General features: G+C 38.0%; 1 protein-coding gene across 8 annotated transcripts in view; it reads right to left on the reverse strand.

The window, feature by feature from the left end:
• Zmat1 (zinc finger matrin-type 1) overlaps window positions 1–20,761 on the reverse strand; it is a 52,486-nt gene that overhangs the window by 15,635 nt on the left and 16,090 nt on the right. For 2 of the 8 annotated variants that reach the window (XM_051141070.1, XM_051141065.1), the window contains exons 1-3: window positions 17,260–17,569; window positions 16,722–16,882; window positions 12,387–12,515 (exon numbers count right to left, since the gene is read on the reverse strand). The exons of 2 other annotated variants lie outside the window; for them this stretch is intronic. Coding sequence is in view for 2 of the 6 variants with exons in the window: in XM_051141064.1 (XP_050997021.1) it covers window positions 17,260–17,323 (64 nt within the window). In the remaining 4 variants the exon portion in view is untranslated. Of the gene's footprint in view, window positions 1–12,386; window positions 12,516–16,721; window positions 16,883–17,259; window positions 17,571–20,761 lie in introns of those variants that run through there. 4 more of the 8 variants (XM_051141064.1, XM_051141063.1, XM_051141067.1 and 1 more) reach the window with 3 other exon arrangements.

The following is a 20,761-nucleotide window of genomic DNA, read 5'->3' on the forward strand; positions in this document are numbered from 1 at the left end:
ATGTACATATAATACATACATACATACATACATACATACATACATACATACCACAATATGTATAATATGACAATAGTTACCAATTTAAAGTGGTTAAGTCTAAGCAATAACATTCTAAAGGAATAGTTAAATGGATACCAGTAACTTGATGAACTTCATAGAATGATTTAAGGAATCAATAATGAAAGGCTGAATGAAAAAAAATAGTCTTGATATTTTGTTTTACAGAAAACAACTCTAAGAAATGTAAGACAATCCTAAGGTATGCAAGACTGTCACATATTTTAGATGTAGTTCCAATATTACCTAAAAATCATCATTGTCTATGACAGGCAAATCTGTCCTATTGTTCTAAAAATACCAGGGTACTTATTTGTACACACAGATCTCACATAAGTGCCCCTCTAGATATATAAAGTAATATTCACATGTTACAATCAATACAGTATATATATCGATATAGTGCAAGTGTCTGCAATAAATAGCACTTACCAAATATCTATGTATCTACACTTTAGGTCTGCATGCATATCTAATGTCCTTCACAGCTTCAGTGTATTCCACTGCTGATATTTATTCATTTATCTATAGGTTATTTTGTTTTGTTTTGAGACAAGATTTCTCTGTGTAGCACTGGCTGTCCTGGACTCTCTTTGTAGACCAGGCTGGCCTGGAACTCATAGAGATTCACCTGCCTATGCCCTCTGAGTGCAGGGATTAAAGGTGTGTACCATTACTGCCTGACTTATCTATAGGTAATTAAACAAAAACACCAAACTTTTGTTTATTATTTGGCTACTTAAATGAGTAAGTTGGTATCATACATATGTTCATGAATGGTATCCAAATAAATAAATTATTAAAATACAATATACGCCATTGCTAATACTGTTAACATACATATACACATAGAAAGTTAACTGTGGTACATATACACTATGGAATACTACTCAGCTATTAAAAACAAGGAATTCCCGATATTTGTGGATAAATGGATTGAGGTAGAAATGATCATAATGAGTGAGTTAACCCAGAAGCAGAAAGACTCAAATGGTATATACTCACTTATATCTGCATACTAGTCCAAGGGCCATGTCCCACGAAAGCCTTCACTTACCAGGAAACTGGGACAGAGGGGAGGGCATCCTAGTGGGAATCTAGATGAGAGAAGCATGGGAGAATAGCAAAGTAGAAGGATCCAGAGGGTCCTAGAAACCTACAAGTAGAGCATTATGATAGGCAGATTTGGGCCCAGGGGTCCCGCTCAAACTAAGGCACCAGCCAAGGACAATACAGGTGGTAAACTTTAAACCCCTACCCAGATCTAGCCAACGGTCAGAACATTCTCCACAATTGAGTGGAGAGTGGGATATGACTTTCTCACGTACTCTGGTGCCTCAAATTTGACCATGTCCCCTGGAGGGGGAGACCTGATAGCACTCAGAGGAAGGACAGCAGGTTACCAAGAAGAGACTTGATACCCTATGAGCATATACAGGGGGAGGTAATCCCCCTCAGGAACAGTCATAGGGGAGGAGAATAATGGGAAAATGGGGGAGGGGAGGGAAGAATGGGAGGATACAAGGGATGGGATAAACATTGAGATGTAGCAAGAATAAATTAATTTAAAAAATTAAAAAAAAAGAAAGTTACAGAATTACATAAACTAAATTTAAATGCATTTAGTTCTCAAAAGTGAGGCAGATTAGAGATGAATACTTAATGTTTTATTCACTATAACTTTTATTTTGCAAAAAGTGTGTAGGGCTTTTTATATATGGTTAGGATAGATTTCACCAAAATGTGAGAACCTCAATTCAAATAATTATCCACTCACAAAATACCTTGGCAGAGTTGAGAAAATCAGGCTAGAGATTATAGTACTTGGGTATATTTAATAAATAAAATATATTGAATAACAATATATAAACTTTTGTTTTACCTATATCATTCCTTCCCAAACCTAAATGGCATAGAATGAAGGAAGATATTTTTTGTGTGAAGGAAAAAGCAGGTAATGAAAATAATGTTTTACTTTTAACCCTATTAATGGGCATACTTTTTAAAAGCCTAGCACCTAGCAGGCCCCTGAAAGCTCCAGACTTTAAGCAGGTGTCTCCAGATTTGATTTTCAAGCCAGTTCTGGGAACTGCCTGGATCCTGGCATCCCAGACTCTAGGGATGTACAATAATTTTAGTGTCTAGGCTACTGTAATATGTAGCCAGCCTCCCCTTAGCACCAGACTAATACCAACAAACTTGAGTTCCAGGTTAGCCTGACAAATGGCTGATTCTTTGTAAGCCCTGGTCCATCAAGCCACCTCACATAGACCCCAACCCCCCAACCTCTACGCCAGTTACTGTGAATACAAGCTCCAGGCTTGTACTTGTAGACATAATCTTTAGCTTACCCCAGTGCCAATTAGGATCTTATACCTCTAGGCTAATGCCTGTGGCATCACCCCCCATGCTAGAACCTGCAGTCCTATTCTCTAGAGTTCAGGTCTGTCCTATTAGTCCTTAGTATCGAGCATCTCCCCACAAACCCAAGTTCTAGCATCACTCTTGTAAAACCAGTTCCCAGACTGGGCCCTGGAGCTCCAAGACCTAGACTAAGCCCTGATTTAATTAGTCAGTCACCAGGAACAGAAATCTCCAGACTTCAAGCTGGTCAGTGTAAGCACAAGACCCAGGACTACCCTGTGGACCCAGGTTCTAGGTCCATCCCCTAAATAACTGACTAGTAAATCTACTATACTAGATTCAAATTTCAGGGCAAATCCTGAGAACTTGGGCATGTGCATTAGCTGACCTAAGCAAAAAAGGCTGCACAAGGACACTAGTAGTGAGCCTTCTTGAAGATCACACCATGTGCTATCATAAAATTTTGAACAGGCAATACTTTGGTGGCAAAATAACATTTCCACTGAAGGAAACTTTCTTAAAGAGGAAACTGTCATTCCCTGTCTAGGAGCCTCTTCCATTCTTGGTAGTTTTCTTCACATTTCCTTAATAAAGTTATGTTTACTCCACTATTTTTTTTTCCTTTAGAACAGTACTGTCAAGATTTACTGTCCTTAACTTATTTCCTCAACCAACATTTGATCTATTTTTCTTTATCAAATGGCATAATATACCTGGGTTTAAAAATCTCAACCATTCTCTTCACTTATTCTTAACAATTCTGACTCATAATATTTTCCCTATCTACTTCGTCCTTTGAATTACACATAATAATACTTGAGTTCATTCCCTCAATATATTCCAATATGACTTAATTTTATAGACAATTAAGCTTAACTTCATGTTACAAAATCTAGAAGAAAGTAGAGAAAAGATTAATATAACGAGGACTTTTCCGTGTTAAACTCTTAGATCTTAAGAGAAATGTATACTGTAAGTAGTACTTTGTCCATTTTGAGTGCCATGCTTTCTTTGGGGGTGGTACATAAACCTTTGTTTTACCTTGGCTCTTTCCATTACATATACATAACTGTTATACATGTTGGAAATGATTAGTTCCTAACTCCAAGGAGATGACAATTTAATAAGGAAAATAAGGTGGCTATGGAAAAACTATAAGGCCCGGAATGAGATGTTTCAGGTGATAAAAGATGTAAGAAGGTACAGTATATCTTGCTGATGGAATTGGGAATAAAATTATAGATAAGAAGTCTTTTCTATGCTTTAAAATACACGAAACAATGGAATCTCACTGGGTTATAAGTAAAAATGAAATTGTGACATTTGCAGGAAAACGGATGGACTGGAAATCATGCTAGGTAAAATAAGCAAGATTCTAAAAGAAAAATACTCTGTGTTTTGTGGCATATGTGGAAGCTAGATTTAAAATTATATGTATGTGTATATACCTGTATATATGTGTGTGCATAAACATGCATGTATGTGTGCAGATCATTAAGCTAGAAAGGGGATAATAAAAGGGAAGGAAGAGATCTTAGAGGGTGGGGGAAAAGAGAGACAGGAAGCAGAAAAGGGATTACTTTCCAGGGGTGGCAGAGAACAAACCATGGGAAGTAAGGGCACAGAGGAGGGCAGTGTGGAAAGGAGACAAAATAGAATAATGTATAATGATACATCTACCAGAAAAGTAAAAATGAAACAACTTACTTTGTGTGTTAACTAAAAAGATTAATACATATATTTTAAAATCAATAAAAAGAACAGAATAAAAGTATTTTAAGGAAGGTAAGAGTATAAATAAAAGTGAAAAGCTTAAAATTGAGCTAAATGATGACAATCCCTATTAGGGCACATGAATTTACATTACATAGAGAGAAATGAGTGACTCAACACGGGTATCTCAATTAGCAGTTGGTCATAGGCTTGAGGCTTCAACCAGAAAGTGGCCATAAAGAAAAGGACCATCTCTCAAAACCAAAGGTTATTAAAGGCTGAGCTTAGCATTTGGCATTAATATGGTAGTCATTTATATCTATTACATTTAAGCTTAAGTAATGCTGTTGCTGATAAGAGGTGGAGACTCAAACTTAACATCTATCTACAGTTATCATCGGTGGCAAATTTTCTTTGTTTGTATAGCATGAAAATGTTAAGTCCTGAGTTTAGTGTATAAAAATTGAAATACATGAAAATAAGAAATTATAAAAGAAGATAAGTGATGATTCACTCTTGAAGTAAGCTTAATATCCCAATCCTTTGTTATAATCTTAAAGCAAATATACCCCAGAGAAATTTGCACATCCTTATTTATTAGAGCACTATTCACAATCGTCAAAGTACAGAACTCATTATGATACCCATCAACAGATAAAAAGATAATGAAAATACAGTATTTATATACAACAAAGAGATTCATTCATACATGAGTGGAATTTTGTCCACTGCAAGAAAATGAATGGCAAAATTAGCTAGAGTCTGACAAATATTATGTTTTTCTTCTATATAGAATCTAGATTATATATATGAAATGTATATATGTCATATATCTAATTTTTGTTTTGTTTTGGTTTTTTGAGACATGGTTTCTCTATGTATCCTTGGAGGTCCTTGAAGTTGCTCTGTAGACCAGGCTGACCTTGAACTCCCAGAGATCCACCTGCCTCTGCCTCCCAAGTGCTGGGATTAAAGACGTACTACCACCACCCAGATATATATTTAATTTTTTATTTAAGACTCATGTTAAATCATTAATTTTCCCCTATTTAATGTAGAATTAAATTCAATGCCCTAATGAATCCTATCATTATTTGTTCCACTCCAAGACTTACGTTATCATACACTTGGCTTACTTGAAATACTTTTATTCTATATTTTTTACTCTACATATATTTAATTTTTATTTATACACATGAAATGGAAGTCAAAGGCAGACCATGTCAAGGGATGAAGGAGTCTAAATAGGGATAATAAGGTGAGACAAAAAGTGAATGAGGGAAATATGAATATAAATATTAAACATATATATTTGGCAGAAAGAAAAGGACAAAGAAAAAGAAGGAACGAAACCAAGGGTAGGTAAGAAAAGGTGAGTATGAATAAATCACAAAATATGTTTGGAGGCCCACAAGGAGACCATCAAGGCAGGCAGATCTGGACCCAGGGAGGCCTACACAAACTGTTGCACCAACCAAGGACATTGCATTCAGTAAAGCTAGACCCCTGTTCAGATACAGCCAATGCAAAGTTCATTCTCCATGGTTGTGGGGAGAGCAGGGACTGCCTCTGACATGGACTCTGATGCTCCAGATTTGATCACTTCCCCTTGGTAGGGAGGCCCAGCAGGCACACAGAGGAAGGGTAAACAGGCTACCCAGATGAGACCTGACAGCTGTGGTCATATAGTGGGGGAGGAGGTCCCCTTCTGTCAGAGGCCTAGGGAAGGGGAATAGGGTGGAAGAGGGGGGGGGATGGGAATGGAAAGGTACAAGAGAGGAGATAACAATTGGGATGTAATCTGAATAAATTATATTAAATTTAAAAATACTGATATGGAATAAATTTTATAAAATGTCATTAAGAGATCCATTATTTTGTATTCTAACTAAAAATTACCAATATCAATAAAAAAATCAAACAAAAATAGATACTTAGGATTTACTTTAATTGCATCTAAATAGCAAGTTGTCCTAATCAATTCAAATGTAACTGAATATCAAATTTTCTGGAACACATTCTCACACAAAATTATTATGATTCAGGGCTTCAAGGGAGGGAATGGGAGTCATTTGCAGTGTATACTGCCTTGGGTTCAATCCCAAGCACTGCTAAACTGGAAATGGAGGTAAATGCTTATGATCCTAGCACTCAGGAGGTAGAGAGATAGTAAGAAACAGTATGAAAACACACACCTAGAATTTCTAATCCAATAGTTCTGGGGTGAGGCTCAAGCTAAACATTGCTCACCAGTTCCCTGGTAATACCAATGGTACTAGTACAGGAACAATACTTTGAATACTACTTAGAGCTTCCAATGGTCTACTTTGATTTCCTAACACAGCATAGATAGAAATTCCCTTTTGTCCAGTATAACATTCCTTCAATATTTAGAAATATTATGTCTTTCTTCTTTCCCTTTCTCTTTACTTCTTTTTTGAGCTAATTGCAGTTCTTTCAAATGGTGTGGAACTTAACCACAATCTCCTTAACAATGTCACAATAGTTTTCCAGGACCCTCTGGATCCTTCTATTTCCTCATTCTCCCAGGCTTCTCACACCTAAAGTCTTAATAGGATGTCCTCCCCTTTGACCCACTTTTCTGGTAGGTAGTTTTTCATGGGGACGTACCCCTTGGACTAGTGTCTCGATATAAGTGAGTGTATACCATTTAACTCTTTTTGCTTCTGGGTGAACTCACTCATTATGATAATTTCTAGTTCAACCCATTTGTCCACAAATTTTGGAAATTCCTTGTTTTTAATAGCTGAGTAGTATTCCATAGTGTAAATGTACCACAGTTTCTTTATCCATTCTTCTACTGAGGGACACGTAGGCTGTTTCCATGTTCTAGGTCGTGGAAAACTACAGGTGGGTCTGGGCCCTAGGGTCCTCCTCAAACTATGGCACCAGCCAAGGAAAATATAGGCAGTAAACTTCGAACCCCTACCCAGACTAGCCGATGGACAGGACATTCTCCACCGTTAAGTGGAGAAGGAGATCTGACTTTCACATAAACTCTGGTGCCCCATATTTGACCATGTCCCTTGGATGGGGACGCCTGGTGGCACGCAGAGGAAGGATAATAGGTCACCAAGAAGAGACTCGATACCCTATGAGCATATACAGTGGGAGGAGGTCTCCCTTAGTCACAGACATAGGGGAGGGGAGTAGTGGGGGAAGCAGGAGGGAGGGAGGAATGGGAGGATACAAGGGATGGGCTAACAACTGAGATATAATATGAATAAATTAAAAAAAAACAATGTCACAATAATGACCAGCAAAAAGGGACTGTCCTTTTGTTCTTGTTTCTGTTTTGAGAAGGCATCTCACTATGTAACTCAGGCTGGCCTTGACTTTATATCCTCAGCCTCCTAAGTGCTCAGTGCTGTGTGACAACTACACTCTGCTCCATCCTTTTTTTTTTTTAATTCTAAAAACATAAAATTTAGCACTGTAACTATTTTAAATATATGGTGTTAAGTATATTTAAATCCTTATTTTGAATACATACCTTATGCTAATGTAGTTCAAAACAATATCATACCATATTGCTGACTCATACTCAGCTGATTTCTGACAAATACATGGTTATATTCCACCTGGAGTTGATTTAACTATACTCCTTAAGAACACAATTATATGGACAGAAGTGTTTCTGGACCCCAAAGCAGATCCAATATATATTTATATTCCATTTATATTTTGTCTTGCTATATTCAACCAACTCCAGGCTTTTAAGATCTCTTTTGGACTGGTGAGATGGCACAGTGGGTAATGGTGCTTGCTGCCAGACCTAAAGACCTGGGTGGGATTCCCTTAAAGACCGTATGGTGGAAAGGCAGAACCGATTTCTACTGGTTGTTCTCTGACTGCCACATGCATGCTGTGGCATATGTCAACATGCTCTCTCCCCCAAATGAAAACGAAAAAACAAACAAAAACTGTTGTCTTAAATTTGTCAGGAGGACCTTGAGAGTTGGATTTTCACTGAGAACAAATGTATTGTTCCTTAGGGCCCATTCTATGCTGTCCAGTTTCCCCTTAAGCTGCATGGCCCCTGTATTCATCACGGATGTGAATATATCTGCTCAAAAGTGAGATGTGAAGTGTGGAGAGATGATTGATCCCCTCCAAGCCACACATCTAATATGGATTATAGCTAGGAGTCAAATCTAATTCTGCCCAAGAGTTCCCTGAGAGCTAGCTCTTTTTTCCTACTTTTTTTTTAATTTATTCTTGTTACATCTCAATGGTTATCCCATCCCTTGTATCCTCCCATTCTTCCCTCCCTCCCATTTTCCCCTTATTCCCCTCCCCTGTGACTGTTTCTGGGGGGTGATTACTTCCCCCTGTATATGCTCATAGGGTATCAAGTCTCTTCTTGGTAACCTGCTGTCCTTCCTCTGAGTGCTATCAGGTCTCCCCCTCCAGGGGACATGGTCAAATTTGAGGCACCAGAGTACGTGAGAAAGTCATATCCCACTCTCCACTCAACTGTGGAGAATGTTCTGACCGTTGGCTAGATCTGGGTAGGGGGTTAAAGTTTACCACCTGTATTGTCCTTGGCTGGTGCCTTAGTTTGAGCGGGACCCCTGGGCCCAAATCTGCCTATCATAATGTTCTACTTGTAGGTTTCTAGGACTCTCTGGATCCTTCTACTTTGCTATTCTCCCATGCTTCTCTCATCTAGATTCCCACTAGGATGTCCTCCCCTCTGTCCCAGTTTCCTGGTAAGTGAAGGCTTTCGTGGGACATGCCCCTTGGGCTAGTATGCAGATATAAGTGAGTATATACCATTTGAGTCTTTCTGCTTCTGGATTAACTCACTCATTATGGTCATTTCTAGCTCAATCTATCTGGTGCTATCTCAGAAAACTGGGAATAGGGCTTCAAGACCCAGCTATTCCACTCCTTGGAATATACCCAGAAGATGCTCCAGCACACAACAAGAAAATTTGCTCAACCATGTTCATAGCAGCCTTATTCATAATAGCCAGAACATGGAAACAGCCTAAGTGTCCATCAGTAGAAGAGTGGATAAACTGTGGTACATATACACTATGGAATACTACTCCCGAAATTTGTGGATAAATGGATTGAGCTAGAGAGCTAGCTCTTAAAAGATTGAAATTTGAATGGCTGACTTCTTTAGACATTTGGAAAAAAAAAAAAAAACAAGTCTGGCTCAGAAGAGAAGCTACTCTGGCTGAGAGGCTATTGGCATCCGCTAGCTGCTGGGTGAGGAAGAGTCATCTTTCTTATATGACCCATGTGACTAGCACTCCATAGTGTAAGAAAACCTTCCCTTGAAAGCACTAGCTCCTGGAGAACTCTTGGGCCCCTAAACTGAAGTGTTTGTATAGAAACTGGGATTCAGGAACTGAGGCATGGCTGAAGAAGCCTGAGGGCTATGTATCTTATTTTCTTTCCTTTCCCCCTTATACCCTTCCCCTTTTCCTCCTCCTTATTACTATTGAAAACAAACATTTTAGTGGTTGGTGGGCCTTATAAAGGTATTTACTTTTAAAAGAAATAAGTTCTAATAAGCAGTAGACCAAGAGAAACAGCATGGTCAATTTCATTCTGCTATTAACTAGTTAGTTGTTTACAAAGACTAACTTTTCAGATTTCTATTTCTAAAGTTTATGTTGTACTTGACTTTATCTGATAAGCTTCTGTTTTGGTATCATGATGTCACTGATTCTCTCTTCCACAGTTAGGAGGATTATCTCGAATAAGGCAGTAATTTGTGACATATTATAAATGGGATCGAATCAGAGAGTTCATCCATTCAATGTAATGTATTTATACTTCAATGTGGCTTCAGTCTTTGGAGAATGGGTCAACACTATTTTCCTATTAACAAAAATGTTTTAGTGGTATCTAGTGGCTCATGCCTTTAATCCCAGAAAACAGGCAGATCTCTGAGTTTGAGGCCAGCCTGGTCTACATAGAAGGTTCTAGGCCAGCTAGGGAACCACAGTGAGAGCATACCTCAAAAACATGTTTACTGTTTTGTTTCCTTCCTACATGGAAGGTTTATGTAACTTGAGAAAATACAGCTTGCAAAATAATTTGCAACGAGGTTAGGGACTTTGATCTGTAGTGTTAGATAACAAGAAAAAATAAAATGTTATATTAGTAAAAAGACTTATAACCTTGAGTAAGTCATTCAACTATTCTAAACTATTTCCATCAAATAATATAGAAATATAGTGCATAATTTTAATTGCAGGATCTGACAAACATGTTTATTACACATGCTATATACTCAATAAAAGTGTAATTACTTACTCATCTAGAAGCTCTGGAATTTTTATTTACTAGTAGATAAAATTATCCTAGAGCATTTCAATGTTATTTAAGTAAGAGATAATCTAATGCATAATTTTAAACCATGACAGTATAGTCACTTTGAGGCACATAGCATTGTTGGAAGGTTGTCCTATGCACTGCAGGGATTTTGCAGCATCCCTGGATTCTGACCAGTAAGCTGATAGTAGGATTCCTTAGTATAAAAACCAAGTATGTCTGAAAACATTGCCAAATGATCTTTGTGGGGCAGAACCTCCTACAGTTTAGAACCGATCCAATCTCTGACTTTACTTCAAAAAACAAAAAGCTATGGGCCATGGAAGAAATAAAGTATTGGGAGAGCTAAAATGTTGAATTTGTGATTGTAAGTTTATGTGGATTTGGTAAAAAAAAAAAAATTCCAACAGTCTAGACAATGGTAATCACAATAAAGTGCTTTTAGGTGATTTGTAATTATGAATAATAATATTGGTAGTATTCAACACTTAGGATTTAATAGAATTCTATATATTGATTGAATTACTCATTTTGTTTATAACAGAATATATGTTTTAATGCTATAAAATTAATTCACTCTACAAACACTTTTTCTGTTGGATTGTGGCTTTTGCAAATAGCTAAGCTGTCATGTTAGAGTAAAATGGCATTAATTTCTGTTTTTGTTTTTGTTTTTTGTTTTGTTTCGTTTTTGTTTTTGTTTTTGTTTTTTTGGGGGGACAGGGTTTCTCTGTGTAGCCTTGGCTGTTCTGGACTTGTAGACCAGGCTGGCCTCGAACTCACAGAGATCTGCCTGCCTCTGCCTCCCGAGTTCTGGGATTAAAGGCATGCACCACCACGCCTGGCTAACTTCTGAATCAAAAAATAATACAACTGCATATGAAATCTAAATGATTTGGAACTTTCTTCTAATATTAAATACCTGGAGATTTTGGATGAAATAAAAATTTTTGTAACAAAAGTTAACAAGGCAGAAGTCAGAAAAGAATAACAGTTTTGCTTCCGTTTCACTTATGGTATTATAAACCATAGAATATTTCTGAAGAAAGGCTATGAAAAGTTATTCCTTTTTTTAGTTCTGGGAATAAGAAATTTCTTTGTTTACTGTAAGGAAATGTTCTTTAGTTAGTCTGATAACTTAAAACTTATTCAAATTAGGCGAATCTAGATATAATTGGCTATATATAATAAAACCAATTTCGCATTTCTCAAATGATAACTTGATTTTGTTGTGCAAAATACCAAAATTTTATCCTTAGGAAAATCTAGATGTTTATAAGATTACTTAATATTAGCTATTTTAAACCTTTGCGGAATTGTGAATAGTCTAAATGATCTTGATGTAAAGAAACATAGCACTATAAAGAGATTATATATTCCACTTTTATTTTTGTGGGTTTTTTTTGTGGGGGGACAGGTTTTCTCTTTGTTACCATAGCTGTCCTGGACTTGCTTTGCAGACCAGGCTGGCCTCATACTCACAGTGATCCACCTGCCTCTGCCTCCCGAGTGCTGGGATAAAGGCGTGTGCCACCACACTTGGCTTATATTTCCCTTTAATAGTGACAGAGTAGAGAAAATCCCAAAAGATTGAACTGCAGTACTGTATACACAGATCTCATTGTTACTCAGAGAGAAATCTGTGAAATGTCAATTTTGCGTTTGCAAAGAACGTATGTGCTATATTTTCTGTGAATCTTCCTCAAACATCCTTTATTAAATAGAATTTTTGACAAGAGTTGATGTGACTTTTGTATTCCTTTAATACAATCATAATCATAGAAAAAAATCAGCAGAGCATATCCCTGAGGCGGAAGGAAATGAGGCATGTTAGACTTACCACAGTGTTTTAAAGACTCCTTTCTTTCTAATGGCCATATTCCATTTAAAGAGTACTCAGAAATACCAACTTTACTAGAAATGTGGATATGTACCTGTCTTTAGTGCTATTTTGCATCCTTGGCTTTAATAAGATGATTAAAATAGCTTCTGCCTTATGAGTCTGTCTGAGAAGTTCTTCCATTTTTACACAGGTCATCACAGTGCAGGGTTTTCCATGGTACCTCAACAATACCAAAATAAAACAGAATTAAAATGATTAGGAATACTATGTTTATGATGGATATTTGTGCTGTCTTTATGCACAGGAAGTGTTTGACCTTTGTAATAAGCCTTTGTGGTTAGGGAGCTCAGGAATCATGCTTATGAAGCCAGAAATATAGCTAAGGCCCCTGAGTAATATTAATTTTCTTGATCCCATGACAGCTGTTTTATGTAAGATAGCCACTAACTATATACTGCTCATGCCAACAGTTTAATACATGTGAATCAATGTGCAAGGTTGTTTCAGATGGAAAATAATTAAAGTTCTATCCTAGTATATTTGTAATTTATAGTAGGAAATGTCCTTAAGTTAGGCTAAGAATATGATTAGTGATATAATTCAAGGGGACAGACACCAATAAATGGACATTAATTTCTAGATGTCTCCAATCTGCCAAATGTAAAAAATGGAAATTCATTCTGTTTACTTGTTATTTTTGACAGACACTAATATTATACTCACAATATAATGTGCTTTGGTGTGCCTAGAAGACACAAGATAACACAGAAGGAGATACATAAGAAACACTTGAACAGCACTCATATATAGCTAAGGAATGCTAGTTTTTAAAACTACACTTTCCCTACTTTTTGATTTATGTTATAATATTACTATCAAGCACTCCTGAGCTTATTTTTTTCTTCTTTTCTTTTTTATTATGCATCTGTGTGTATACTGGTATGCGTGTGCATGCATGCGCGCGTGTGTGTGTGTGTGTGTGTGTGTGTATTAGTTTGGTTTACCATATAAAGGCTGGTATTCTAGCAATGGCTGTCTGAATGCAGAAGAGAGAAAGAATCTGGCAATCACTTAATCTCTGAAGCTCGATACTTCCTCAGGAATGCCATCCATGTCCTTTGAGACATGGTCTTTTATTGGCCTGAAGCTCACCAGTTAGGCTAGACTGGCTGGCTACTGTGCCTCAGTGGTCTTCCTGCATTTGCTTCTCCAGTGCTGGGATCACAACTGTGCACCATAGTACACATTTTTACATGGATTCTGAGGGATAGACCTCAGATCCTTATGCTTTTGAAGCAAACACTTACCAAATGAGCTGTGTCTACAGACCATTACTGAGTTCTTTTTCTAGCTACTGGAGATTTATTTTTATTTATGTTTATTTGTGTGTAGGTATATAAATGTATGTCATATGCATGCATTATCAGGTATCAGATTCTCTGGAATTGGAGTTACAGGCAGTTGTGAGCCTCCTGATGTAGGTCCTAGAACTGAACTTGGGTCCTATGGAGGACTAGTAGGTGCCCTTAATCACTGACTGAGTCATCTGTCCAGGCCCATCACAGATGTTTGTAATTCAACTGTAGGTTCTTAGTACTAGCCAGTATGGCACACAAGCATGTGTGCACACACACACACACTAGCACTCAGTAATTACTTAGTAAATGAAGGAAAGATTATTAACTAGATTTTCTTTGGAGGACTTAGTGACATATGACCCAAAGTTTTACTGAACAATAGGGAGATAAAGGAAAGCCTGTTTTACAATGAAATTGAAACCCACAGTGCTTTCCCATCTAAAATACAAACTCAGAGGTTTGTTGGTTTGTTTGTTTTTTTTTAAGAGAAAACCAAACATGCAAGGAGGGTTAATGAAACTACAAATACATGTAGAATCATTACTGGATCAGAATTCATTTTGTCATAAATAGTTTTGAAATTTTTCACTTAATGAAATATAAAGAGTCCTAAAAAGCAGCCTGACTCCCCTTTTCCATGAATTCTGTGTGTGTCATTTTTTACATAGTATTTTTCTGGCATTTCTTTTGTTTGTTTCAACTTTGTTGCTCAATATCCCAGAAAAAAATTTGAAAAAAATTTAATATTCCCTATGTGAAAAATTTTATGTCTATTGCCATTTGCTCATTATGCACCCTAAGGGAGAAAAAGGTCTTTGTGAGTGTTGGCTACAAGTTGTATAAGGGCCAGCAAATGCCTTTTAAAACCACTTTAATGATTAATGATCTTATCGGTAGCAATTGTGATCATTGTGATCCTGACAATACTCTGACATATTTCAGAGCCATATCTTAATTAAAATTTAGAAAAAAGGTATTGGCACACAACCAAGTAATTTTTTTGTCTTTTGTACACTACAGCTAGAAAAATAAGTGTTTTATAAATATCTAAACAAAATTCTGAAGCCTAATAGTGTTTTGAATATTATAATGTGTTAAATATTAACCATTTTAAAGTGAAAATGTAAGGTATTTTTAGCTTGGACTTCAGAGTTAATGAAAGATACTTAACTAAAATGAAAGGAAACACAATTTAACAATTTCATTTGTTTTTTTATATTCTAGTAAAGGTTCTCAACAGTATTTCAGCATAGATTCTGCTACTCAGTGTCAAGTGATAAGTACAGTTAAGTTTTTTAAAAAATAATTTATGAATTGTTTTCATATACAGCTACGAAAGTCCAGAAAAGGAATAACAATGTAAACTCCAAAGTCATCATTCATGTTTTCTGATCAGAAATGAATCTCAGAGTTTGTCCTGAAAGTCCCTTATTTCAGAAATGGAAGCCCAAATCAAGGAAACATGGGACCAATTCAGGATCACAAAGTCTAGTGGTTTTTATAGGCATCATAATCTATATTGACTGTGCCATACTCCAATATTGTTTTGACTTTATCATTTTTTACATTTACTCATTTTGTGTAAGGACACATTTGCAACAGTGTTTTGTGTGTGTGTGTGTGTGTGTGTAGGTCAGAGAACAACTTGTAGGAGTTTGTTCTGTCCTTTCATCATGTGGGTTCCTGGAAATGAACTCAGGTCCTGAAGCTTGGTACAGGTCCCTTTCCTACAGTGCTATCATGCAGGCCCCTGAAACTCTCTCCTACAATGCTTTTATTATTTGCATATATTCAAAGACACTGTAACCAAAGCAGCTACACAGTGAGGCAAAAAGTCATTTTTTTCTATGAAATACTGTATCTAAAGCTTACTATGAACAGGTCACCGGAGCCAAACTGTTTGATGCCTATAAAACCACTCTCACCTATTTGCTGGTTATGGACAAAGTTTGTTATACAAGTTAAAGCCAGGCTTGGTGGCATAAACATGTAATCCCAGCATTCAGGAGGGGAGAAGGGAGGATCAGTTCACTGCTACAGTGAATTTGAGGCCAGTGAGAACTACATGGGACTATGTCTTAAAACAAAACAAAAAAAAAAAAAAAAAAAAAAAAAAAAAGGAAAAAAATAGCAATCACAAAATCCCCTTGAAAATGTAAAAGCATAGGCGTTTCCAAACAATGGTATAATTCATGGCTGATTGAAGTCTTTCAAAAATTGTCTTCAGTAGGACTGTTGATAAATAAAGCATGACCATATCACAGTGGATTCCCAATGTCTGTATTTAGTAGGTGGTACTAATAAAGTGTGCCTATTACAAATATGGTTTTTTATTGTTTTGCCATTCCACCAAAGTGAAAGGTGTGAAATATTATGGAATTGCACACAGGGTACAAAATTTATGAGTGTGAAATTATTTTATGAGGTTAATTTTAATGAGTGTCCTTATCCAAGAAAAAGTACTTAAACCGCTTCCTCTATTCACATTCACAGTCTTTCACTTTGGATGAGCAAGATACGATACTCCAGCAAATATTTTACAGTAATTATTAAATCTGAGAGCTTCTGCAGCAGAAGTCGTCTTAAGCACTTAAGAACATCTTCAAAACTGCTTTAAAACACATTGCAATGGCAAATTTCACAGTCTAATATTAGGCTGTTTACAGATATAGAATAGTCTGTGTGAAGGCCGCTTATACTCAAACAGTCAAGAGCTATCTCTCCATGTTTGGCATAGTTAAGTGTTCACAAGTACAACAGCACTTACTTGAACCGAAAGAAATGTTAAAGATGAGCCCTTGAACCCTGTTTTACTAGGTCATAACCTCAAATACCAAAGGAAATTCTCCAAATGATTTCTGAAATCTGTGCTTCTGTCAAACACTGTTTCTCTTCAGTCCGGGCCTCAGTGCTCCAGAGGAACCTAAGACCCTACCATACAACAACCTCTCCTCGAAAGCTCGAGTAAGCATGCTAACCTATCCAAATTGCTAACTCCATCTCTCTGTAAATATCGCACTGCCGAGTTTCTTCACTGAGTTTCTACACTGCAATAAGCTGAGTCTCACCAGGGTGGGCAGGTGGGGGCTCCTGTCAAATTTCTGATAGTCTCTCTTTGCTCTCCCTTTCCTTTCCCTGGCCATCGAGATCCACAGCACTTCTGTTCTGCCTCCTCTTCCGCAATAGCACCTCAGCGTCGCAGTGCTACTTCACACTCAAGCGTCTCTGGCTAAGACAAAAAATTATGTTTATTTTTTTTCCTCTTCAAACTCCTGCCTCAAGAGTATCTGCCATTTCTTTGCCTGGGGTGGGGGGGAAGGGAACTTTGGGGAAGGGGAGCTTAGGGATGCCCTTCACCGCTTCAGTCCTTCTGGCATTCTAGGGCCTAATAAGGGAGGGTGGGGTGGGGGAGGGTGGGGTGGGACGGGACCAAGCCCAGCAGAGCTGGGCGGGACGGGGCGGGGCGGGGCGAGCTTGGCCTTTACTGCGCCACAGCAGGTGGGGGGTGGGGCGGTGTCGAACCGTGCCCAGCCCAGGTTTCGGGCCGGCTGCAGACTGGCGGCGAAGGCGAACAGGCCGCCTTCGCGTCCCGGGACGGGAACTCACCTTCTCTGAGGCAAGGGCAGGTGTCTACTTTAAAACTACTGTCCCCCCTCCCCGCCGCCGCCATAGTGGAGCCGCCAAAGCCGCCGCCGCCTTCTCCACAGCACCGGCAAGTGAGCAGGCAGGGGTGGAGGTGGCAGAGGAGGGAGGCACCAGCAAGGCCGCCGCCGCTGCCGCCGCGTAGGCGGCGGCGGAGGCGACAGACTAGGCAGCTTCCCGAGGGGAAGACTTCGCCAGCTGAGCTACAGCTTTCTGCTACGCCGCCGCCGTCGCAGCCTGGCGCGCACAATTGCACTGGCGTCTGGATTCCGTTAGGCTATTTTAGCACCGCCTCCCCCTGGCTCCGCCTCTCGTCCCTAGCTTCCTCTTTTCCAGCTTGTGCCTCCATCTGGGCTTGCCCTGTCCGCCAATAGGAGAGCCGTGCACCCGCAGGACGCCTCCCCCTTCCCCCTGTAGCTCCGCATCATGGACCTCCCTCTGGAGAGGAAGAAAAGATGGCCAAGGGCAAAGGGCAAAAAGCGCGGGATGTAAAAACAAATGTCCTTATATGGTGGGGCCTGAACCGTTAATCTCACACCATTTTTTAAAAATGCCAAGATATCTCTTGATCCCACCTCCAAAATATCTCTAAAGACATTTTCTCCTGTTTTATAAACCTTAGTACAAAGAATTGGAATAAGCAGAAACTGGTACTTGAGTTTTCATGGCCCCTTAAACAACCCCTTGCCATCTAAATTGCAGTAAGTCTGGTACTTAGTGGAAGAACTGAAATATTACTGACCATTTAATTCTCATATCAGTTTCACCCAAAACCCTCAGAACTCAATTATTTTATATTTATTTCCCTTCCTTTAAAAGTGTCACAGATAGATGCCCTAAATAGTGTTATATTTTTATAACCAAACCCACAGACTTTTATAACCAGGTATTACTAAACAACATAATATTTTTGCTTTAAAATTTGAATATAATTATGCATTTAATGGAAATAGTCTAATTGGCTGGCATAGAGTGAAACATTACTTGTAGTTTATAATCCCCATGTATAATATTTCAGTTTGTTGAACCCAAGAATTAGATCTGAAAGATTTTGCAAAATGATCACATATGCAGCCATATTAGTATTTAAAGTAAGTACAATTATAAGTGCTTCTTAAGGAAATTGTTTTAAAAATAGAACAATGTTTGTTTTGTTTTTGTTTTCAAGACAGGGTTTTCTTTGTGTAGCCCTGGCTGTCCTGGAACTCACTTTGTAGACCAGGCTGGCCTCAAACTCAGAGATCTGCCTGCCTCTGCCTCACAAGTGCTGAGATTAAAGGCATGCACCACCACCACAATTTTTTTTTTCATTAAGACAAGATTTCTCTGGGTAATAGCCCTGGCTGCCTAGACTCACTTTGTAGATCAGGGTAGCCTCAAACTCACAATGATCTGCCCGCCTTTGCAAAAAAAATTTTTTCATTTCTTTTTTCTTTTTTTTTTTATTAATTTATTCTTGTTACATCTCAATGGTTATCCCATCCTTTGTATCCTCCCATTCTTCCCTCCCTCCCATTTTCCCCTTATTCCCCTCCCCTATGACTGTTCCTGAGGGGGATTACCTCCCCCTTTATATGCTCATAGGGTATCAAGTCTCTTCTTGGTAACCTGCTGTCCTTCCTCTGAGTGCCACCAGGTCTCCCCCTCCAGGGGACATGGTCAAATGTGAGGCACCATTTTTTTCATTTTTTAAGCACAAAATTTGTTTTGGACTTCAAATAATGCTTATCATCATACCAAAATAAATTTGAAAGATTCTGTTTTCCAGCAATGAGACTTATTTTTTAATTTTAAAAATATTTAATTTTATATGTAACTGTGTCTGTGTTTTAGTGTATGTAAGGACACTGTGACTCATGCAGGATCTCAAGGAGATCAGGAGAGGTGTCAAATACCCGGGAAAAGGAAACAGGCTGTTATGAGCTGCCATGTGGGTGCTGAGAACTAAACCCAAGTCCTCTGCAAAAGCAGTAAGTGCTCTTAACAGCTGAACCATCTCTCCAGACCCCAGAAATGAATTGTAAAAGAAACTATTTTATCCTTTCTTCTTTCAAGTAAATTACTGCTTATATTCTCACTGTAAAGGTCCATAAATTAAACATCTTTTAAAAACCCAGGTGATGGTGGCACATGCCATTTATTCCAGCACTTGGGAAGCAGATGCAGGTAGATCTTTATGAGTTTGAGGCCAGCCTTGGCTACAAAGTGAGTTCCAGGTCAGCCAGGGCTGTTACACTGAGAAACCATGTCTTGAAAAACAAACAAATAAAAAAATAATCTCTTTAAAAAGGAAACACAAGCCCAGTATTGTAAATCTCTCCAAGAACCTGTGGCTGGGGAGTTCATAGTCCCCAGGGGGTGAACCTTGTGAAAATCATGTTATTTTACAAAGTGACACTTTTTATTTTAAATCTGTCCTTTCTCTTGCTGACATGTCCCAGAGCCTCTCATATTAGGTAACTGCGTAATAAAATCTACATACTCCTTATAACTCAGATAATCATGCATTCTTCCAGGTTACGTATTCTATGCCTCTTTAGTTAATGCTACCCTCTTCTACACAAAACCTGCTGCTTTTGCAGAGAACTCAAGATCAGGTCCTATGACCCCCATGGTGGCTCTATAACTCTAATGCCAGGGGATGAACAACTCTTTTCTAGCTTCTGAGGGAGCCAGGTATATATTTGGCATGTAGACATGCATGCAACAAAACACTTGTATGCATAAAAAAAAATAACTAGTGCTGGAGAGATGTCTCAGCCTTTAGAGGTACAACTCCCAACTAAAAAGACAAGAATGAGTCTTACTACACTGAATAGAAATGCTCAATTTTTATCAACAAATGACTCAAGAGTGATAGAAACTCAAGTGATAGAAACATTTAAAGTTGTTCAATAGCATTGAAAGGAAGTCAAATAGACATAGTGAGGTACACAAATGGAAATGCATAAAATGGTATATGTATTTATGTAGATAAATAATTAATAAAACAGATCTATAGGTTTTGAAATCCTTGAACCTGGAAGGCTGAGGCAGGAAGATTGCTAATCTACATACAGTGCGATATCCTGCCTCAAAATAAAAGAAGCAAAAAAAAGGAAGAAAAGATTTTTTTCCTGCTGTTCTAAAGGCTGGGATTTCTAGATCAACAGGCAGAAAGGATGAAGGAAGGTTAAAGGAAGAATAGTATGTTCTCACAGAAGAAAATGAACTCCTTCAAGGACTTTTTAAGAAATGATTTTAGATTAGCATACAAAATAAAGTATGTGTGTGTGTGTGTGTGTGTGTATGTATACAGGTGCACATGCTTTTGTATGCTTGTGCCTTCAAGCCCTGCTAGCAATATTGCTCTCATAATTTAATTATCTTGTAAAGGTACCACTAATTTCTTAAAATTAAAAAATATTTTTATATGTGTGGGTGTTTTACCTGCATGTATATCTTTGCACCATCTGTGCAATACCTA

Source organism: Acomys russatus, chromosome X (genome assembly GCF_903995435.1).
Source record: "Acomys russatus chromosome X, mAcoRus1.1, whole genome shotgun sequence".
In the NCBI taxonomy this organism is placed as follows: Eukaryota; Metazoa; Chordata; class Mammalia; order Rodentia; family Muridae; genus Acomys; species Acomys russatus.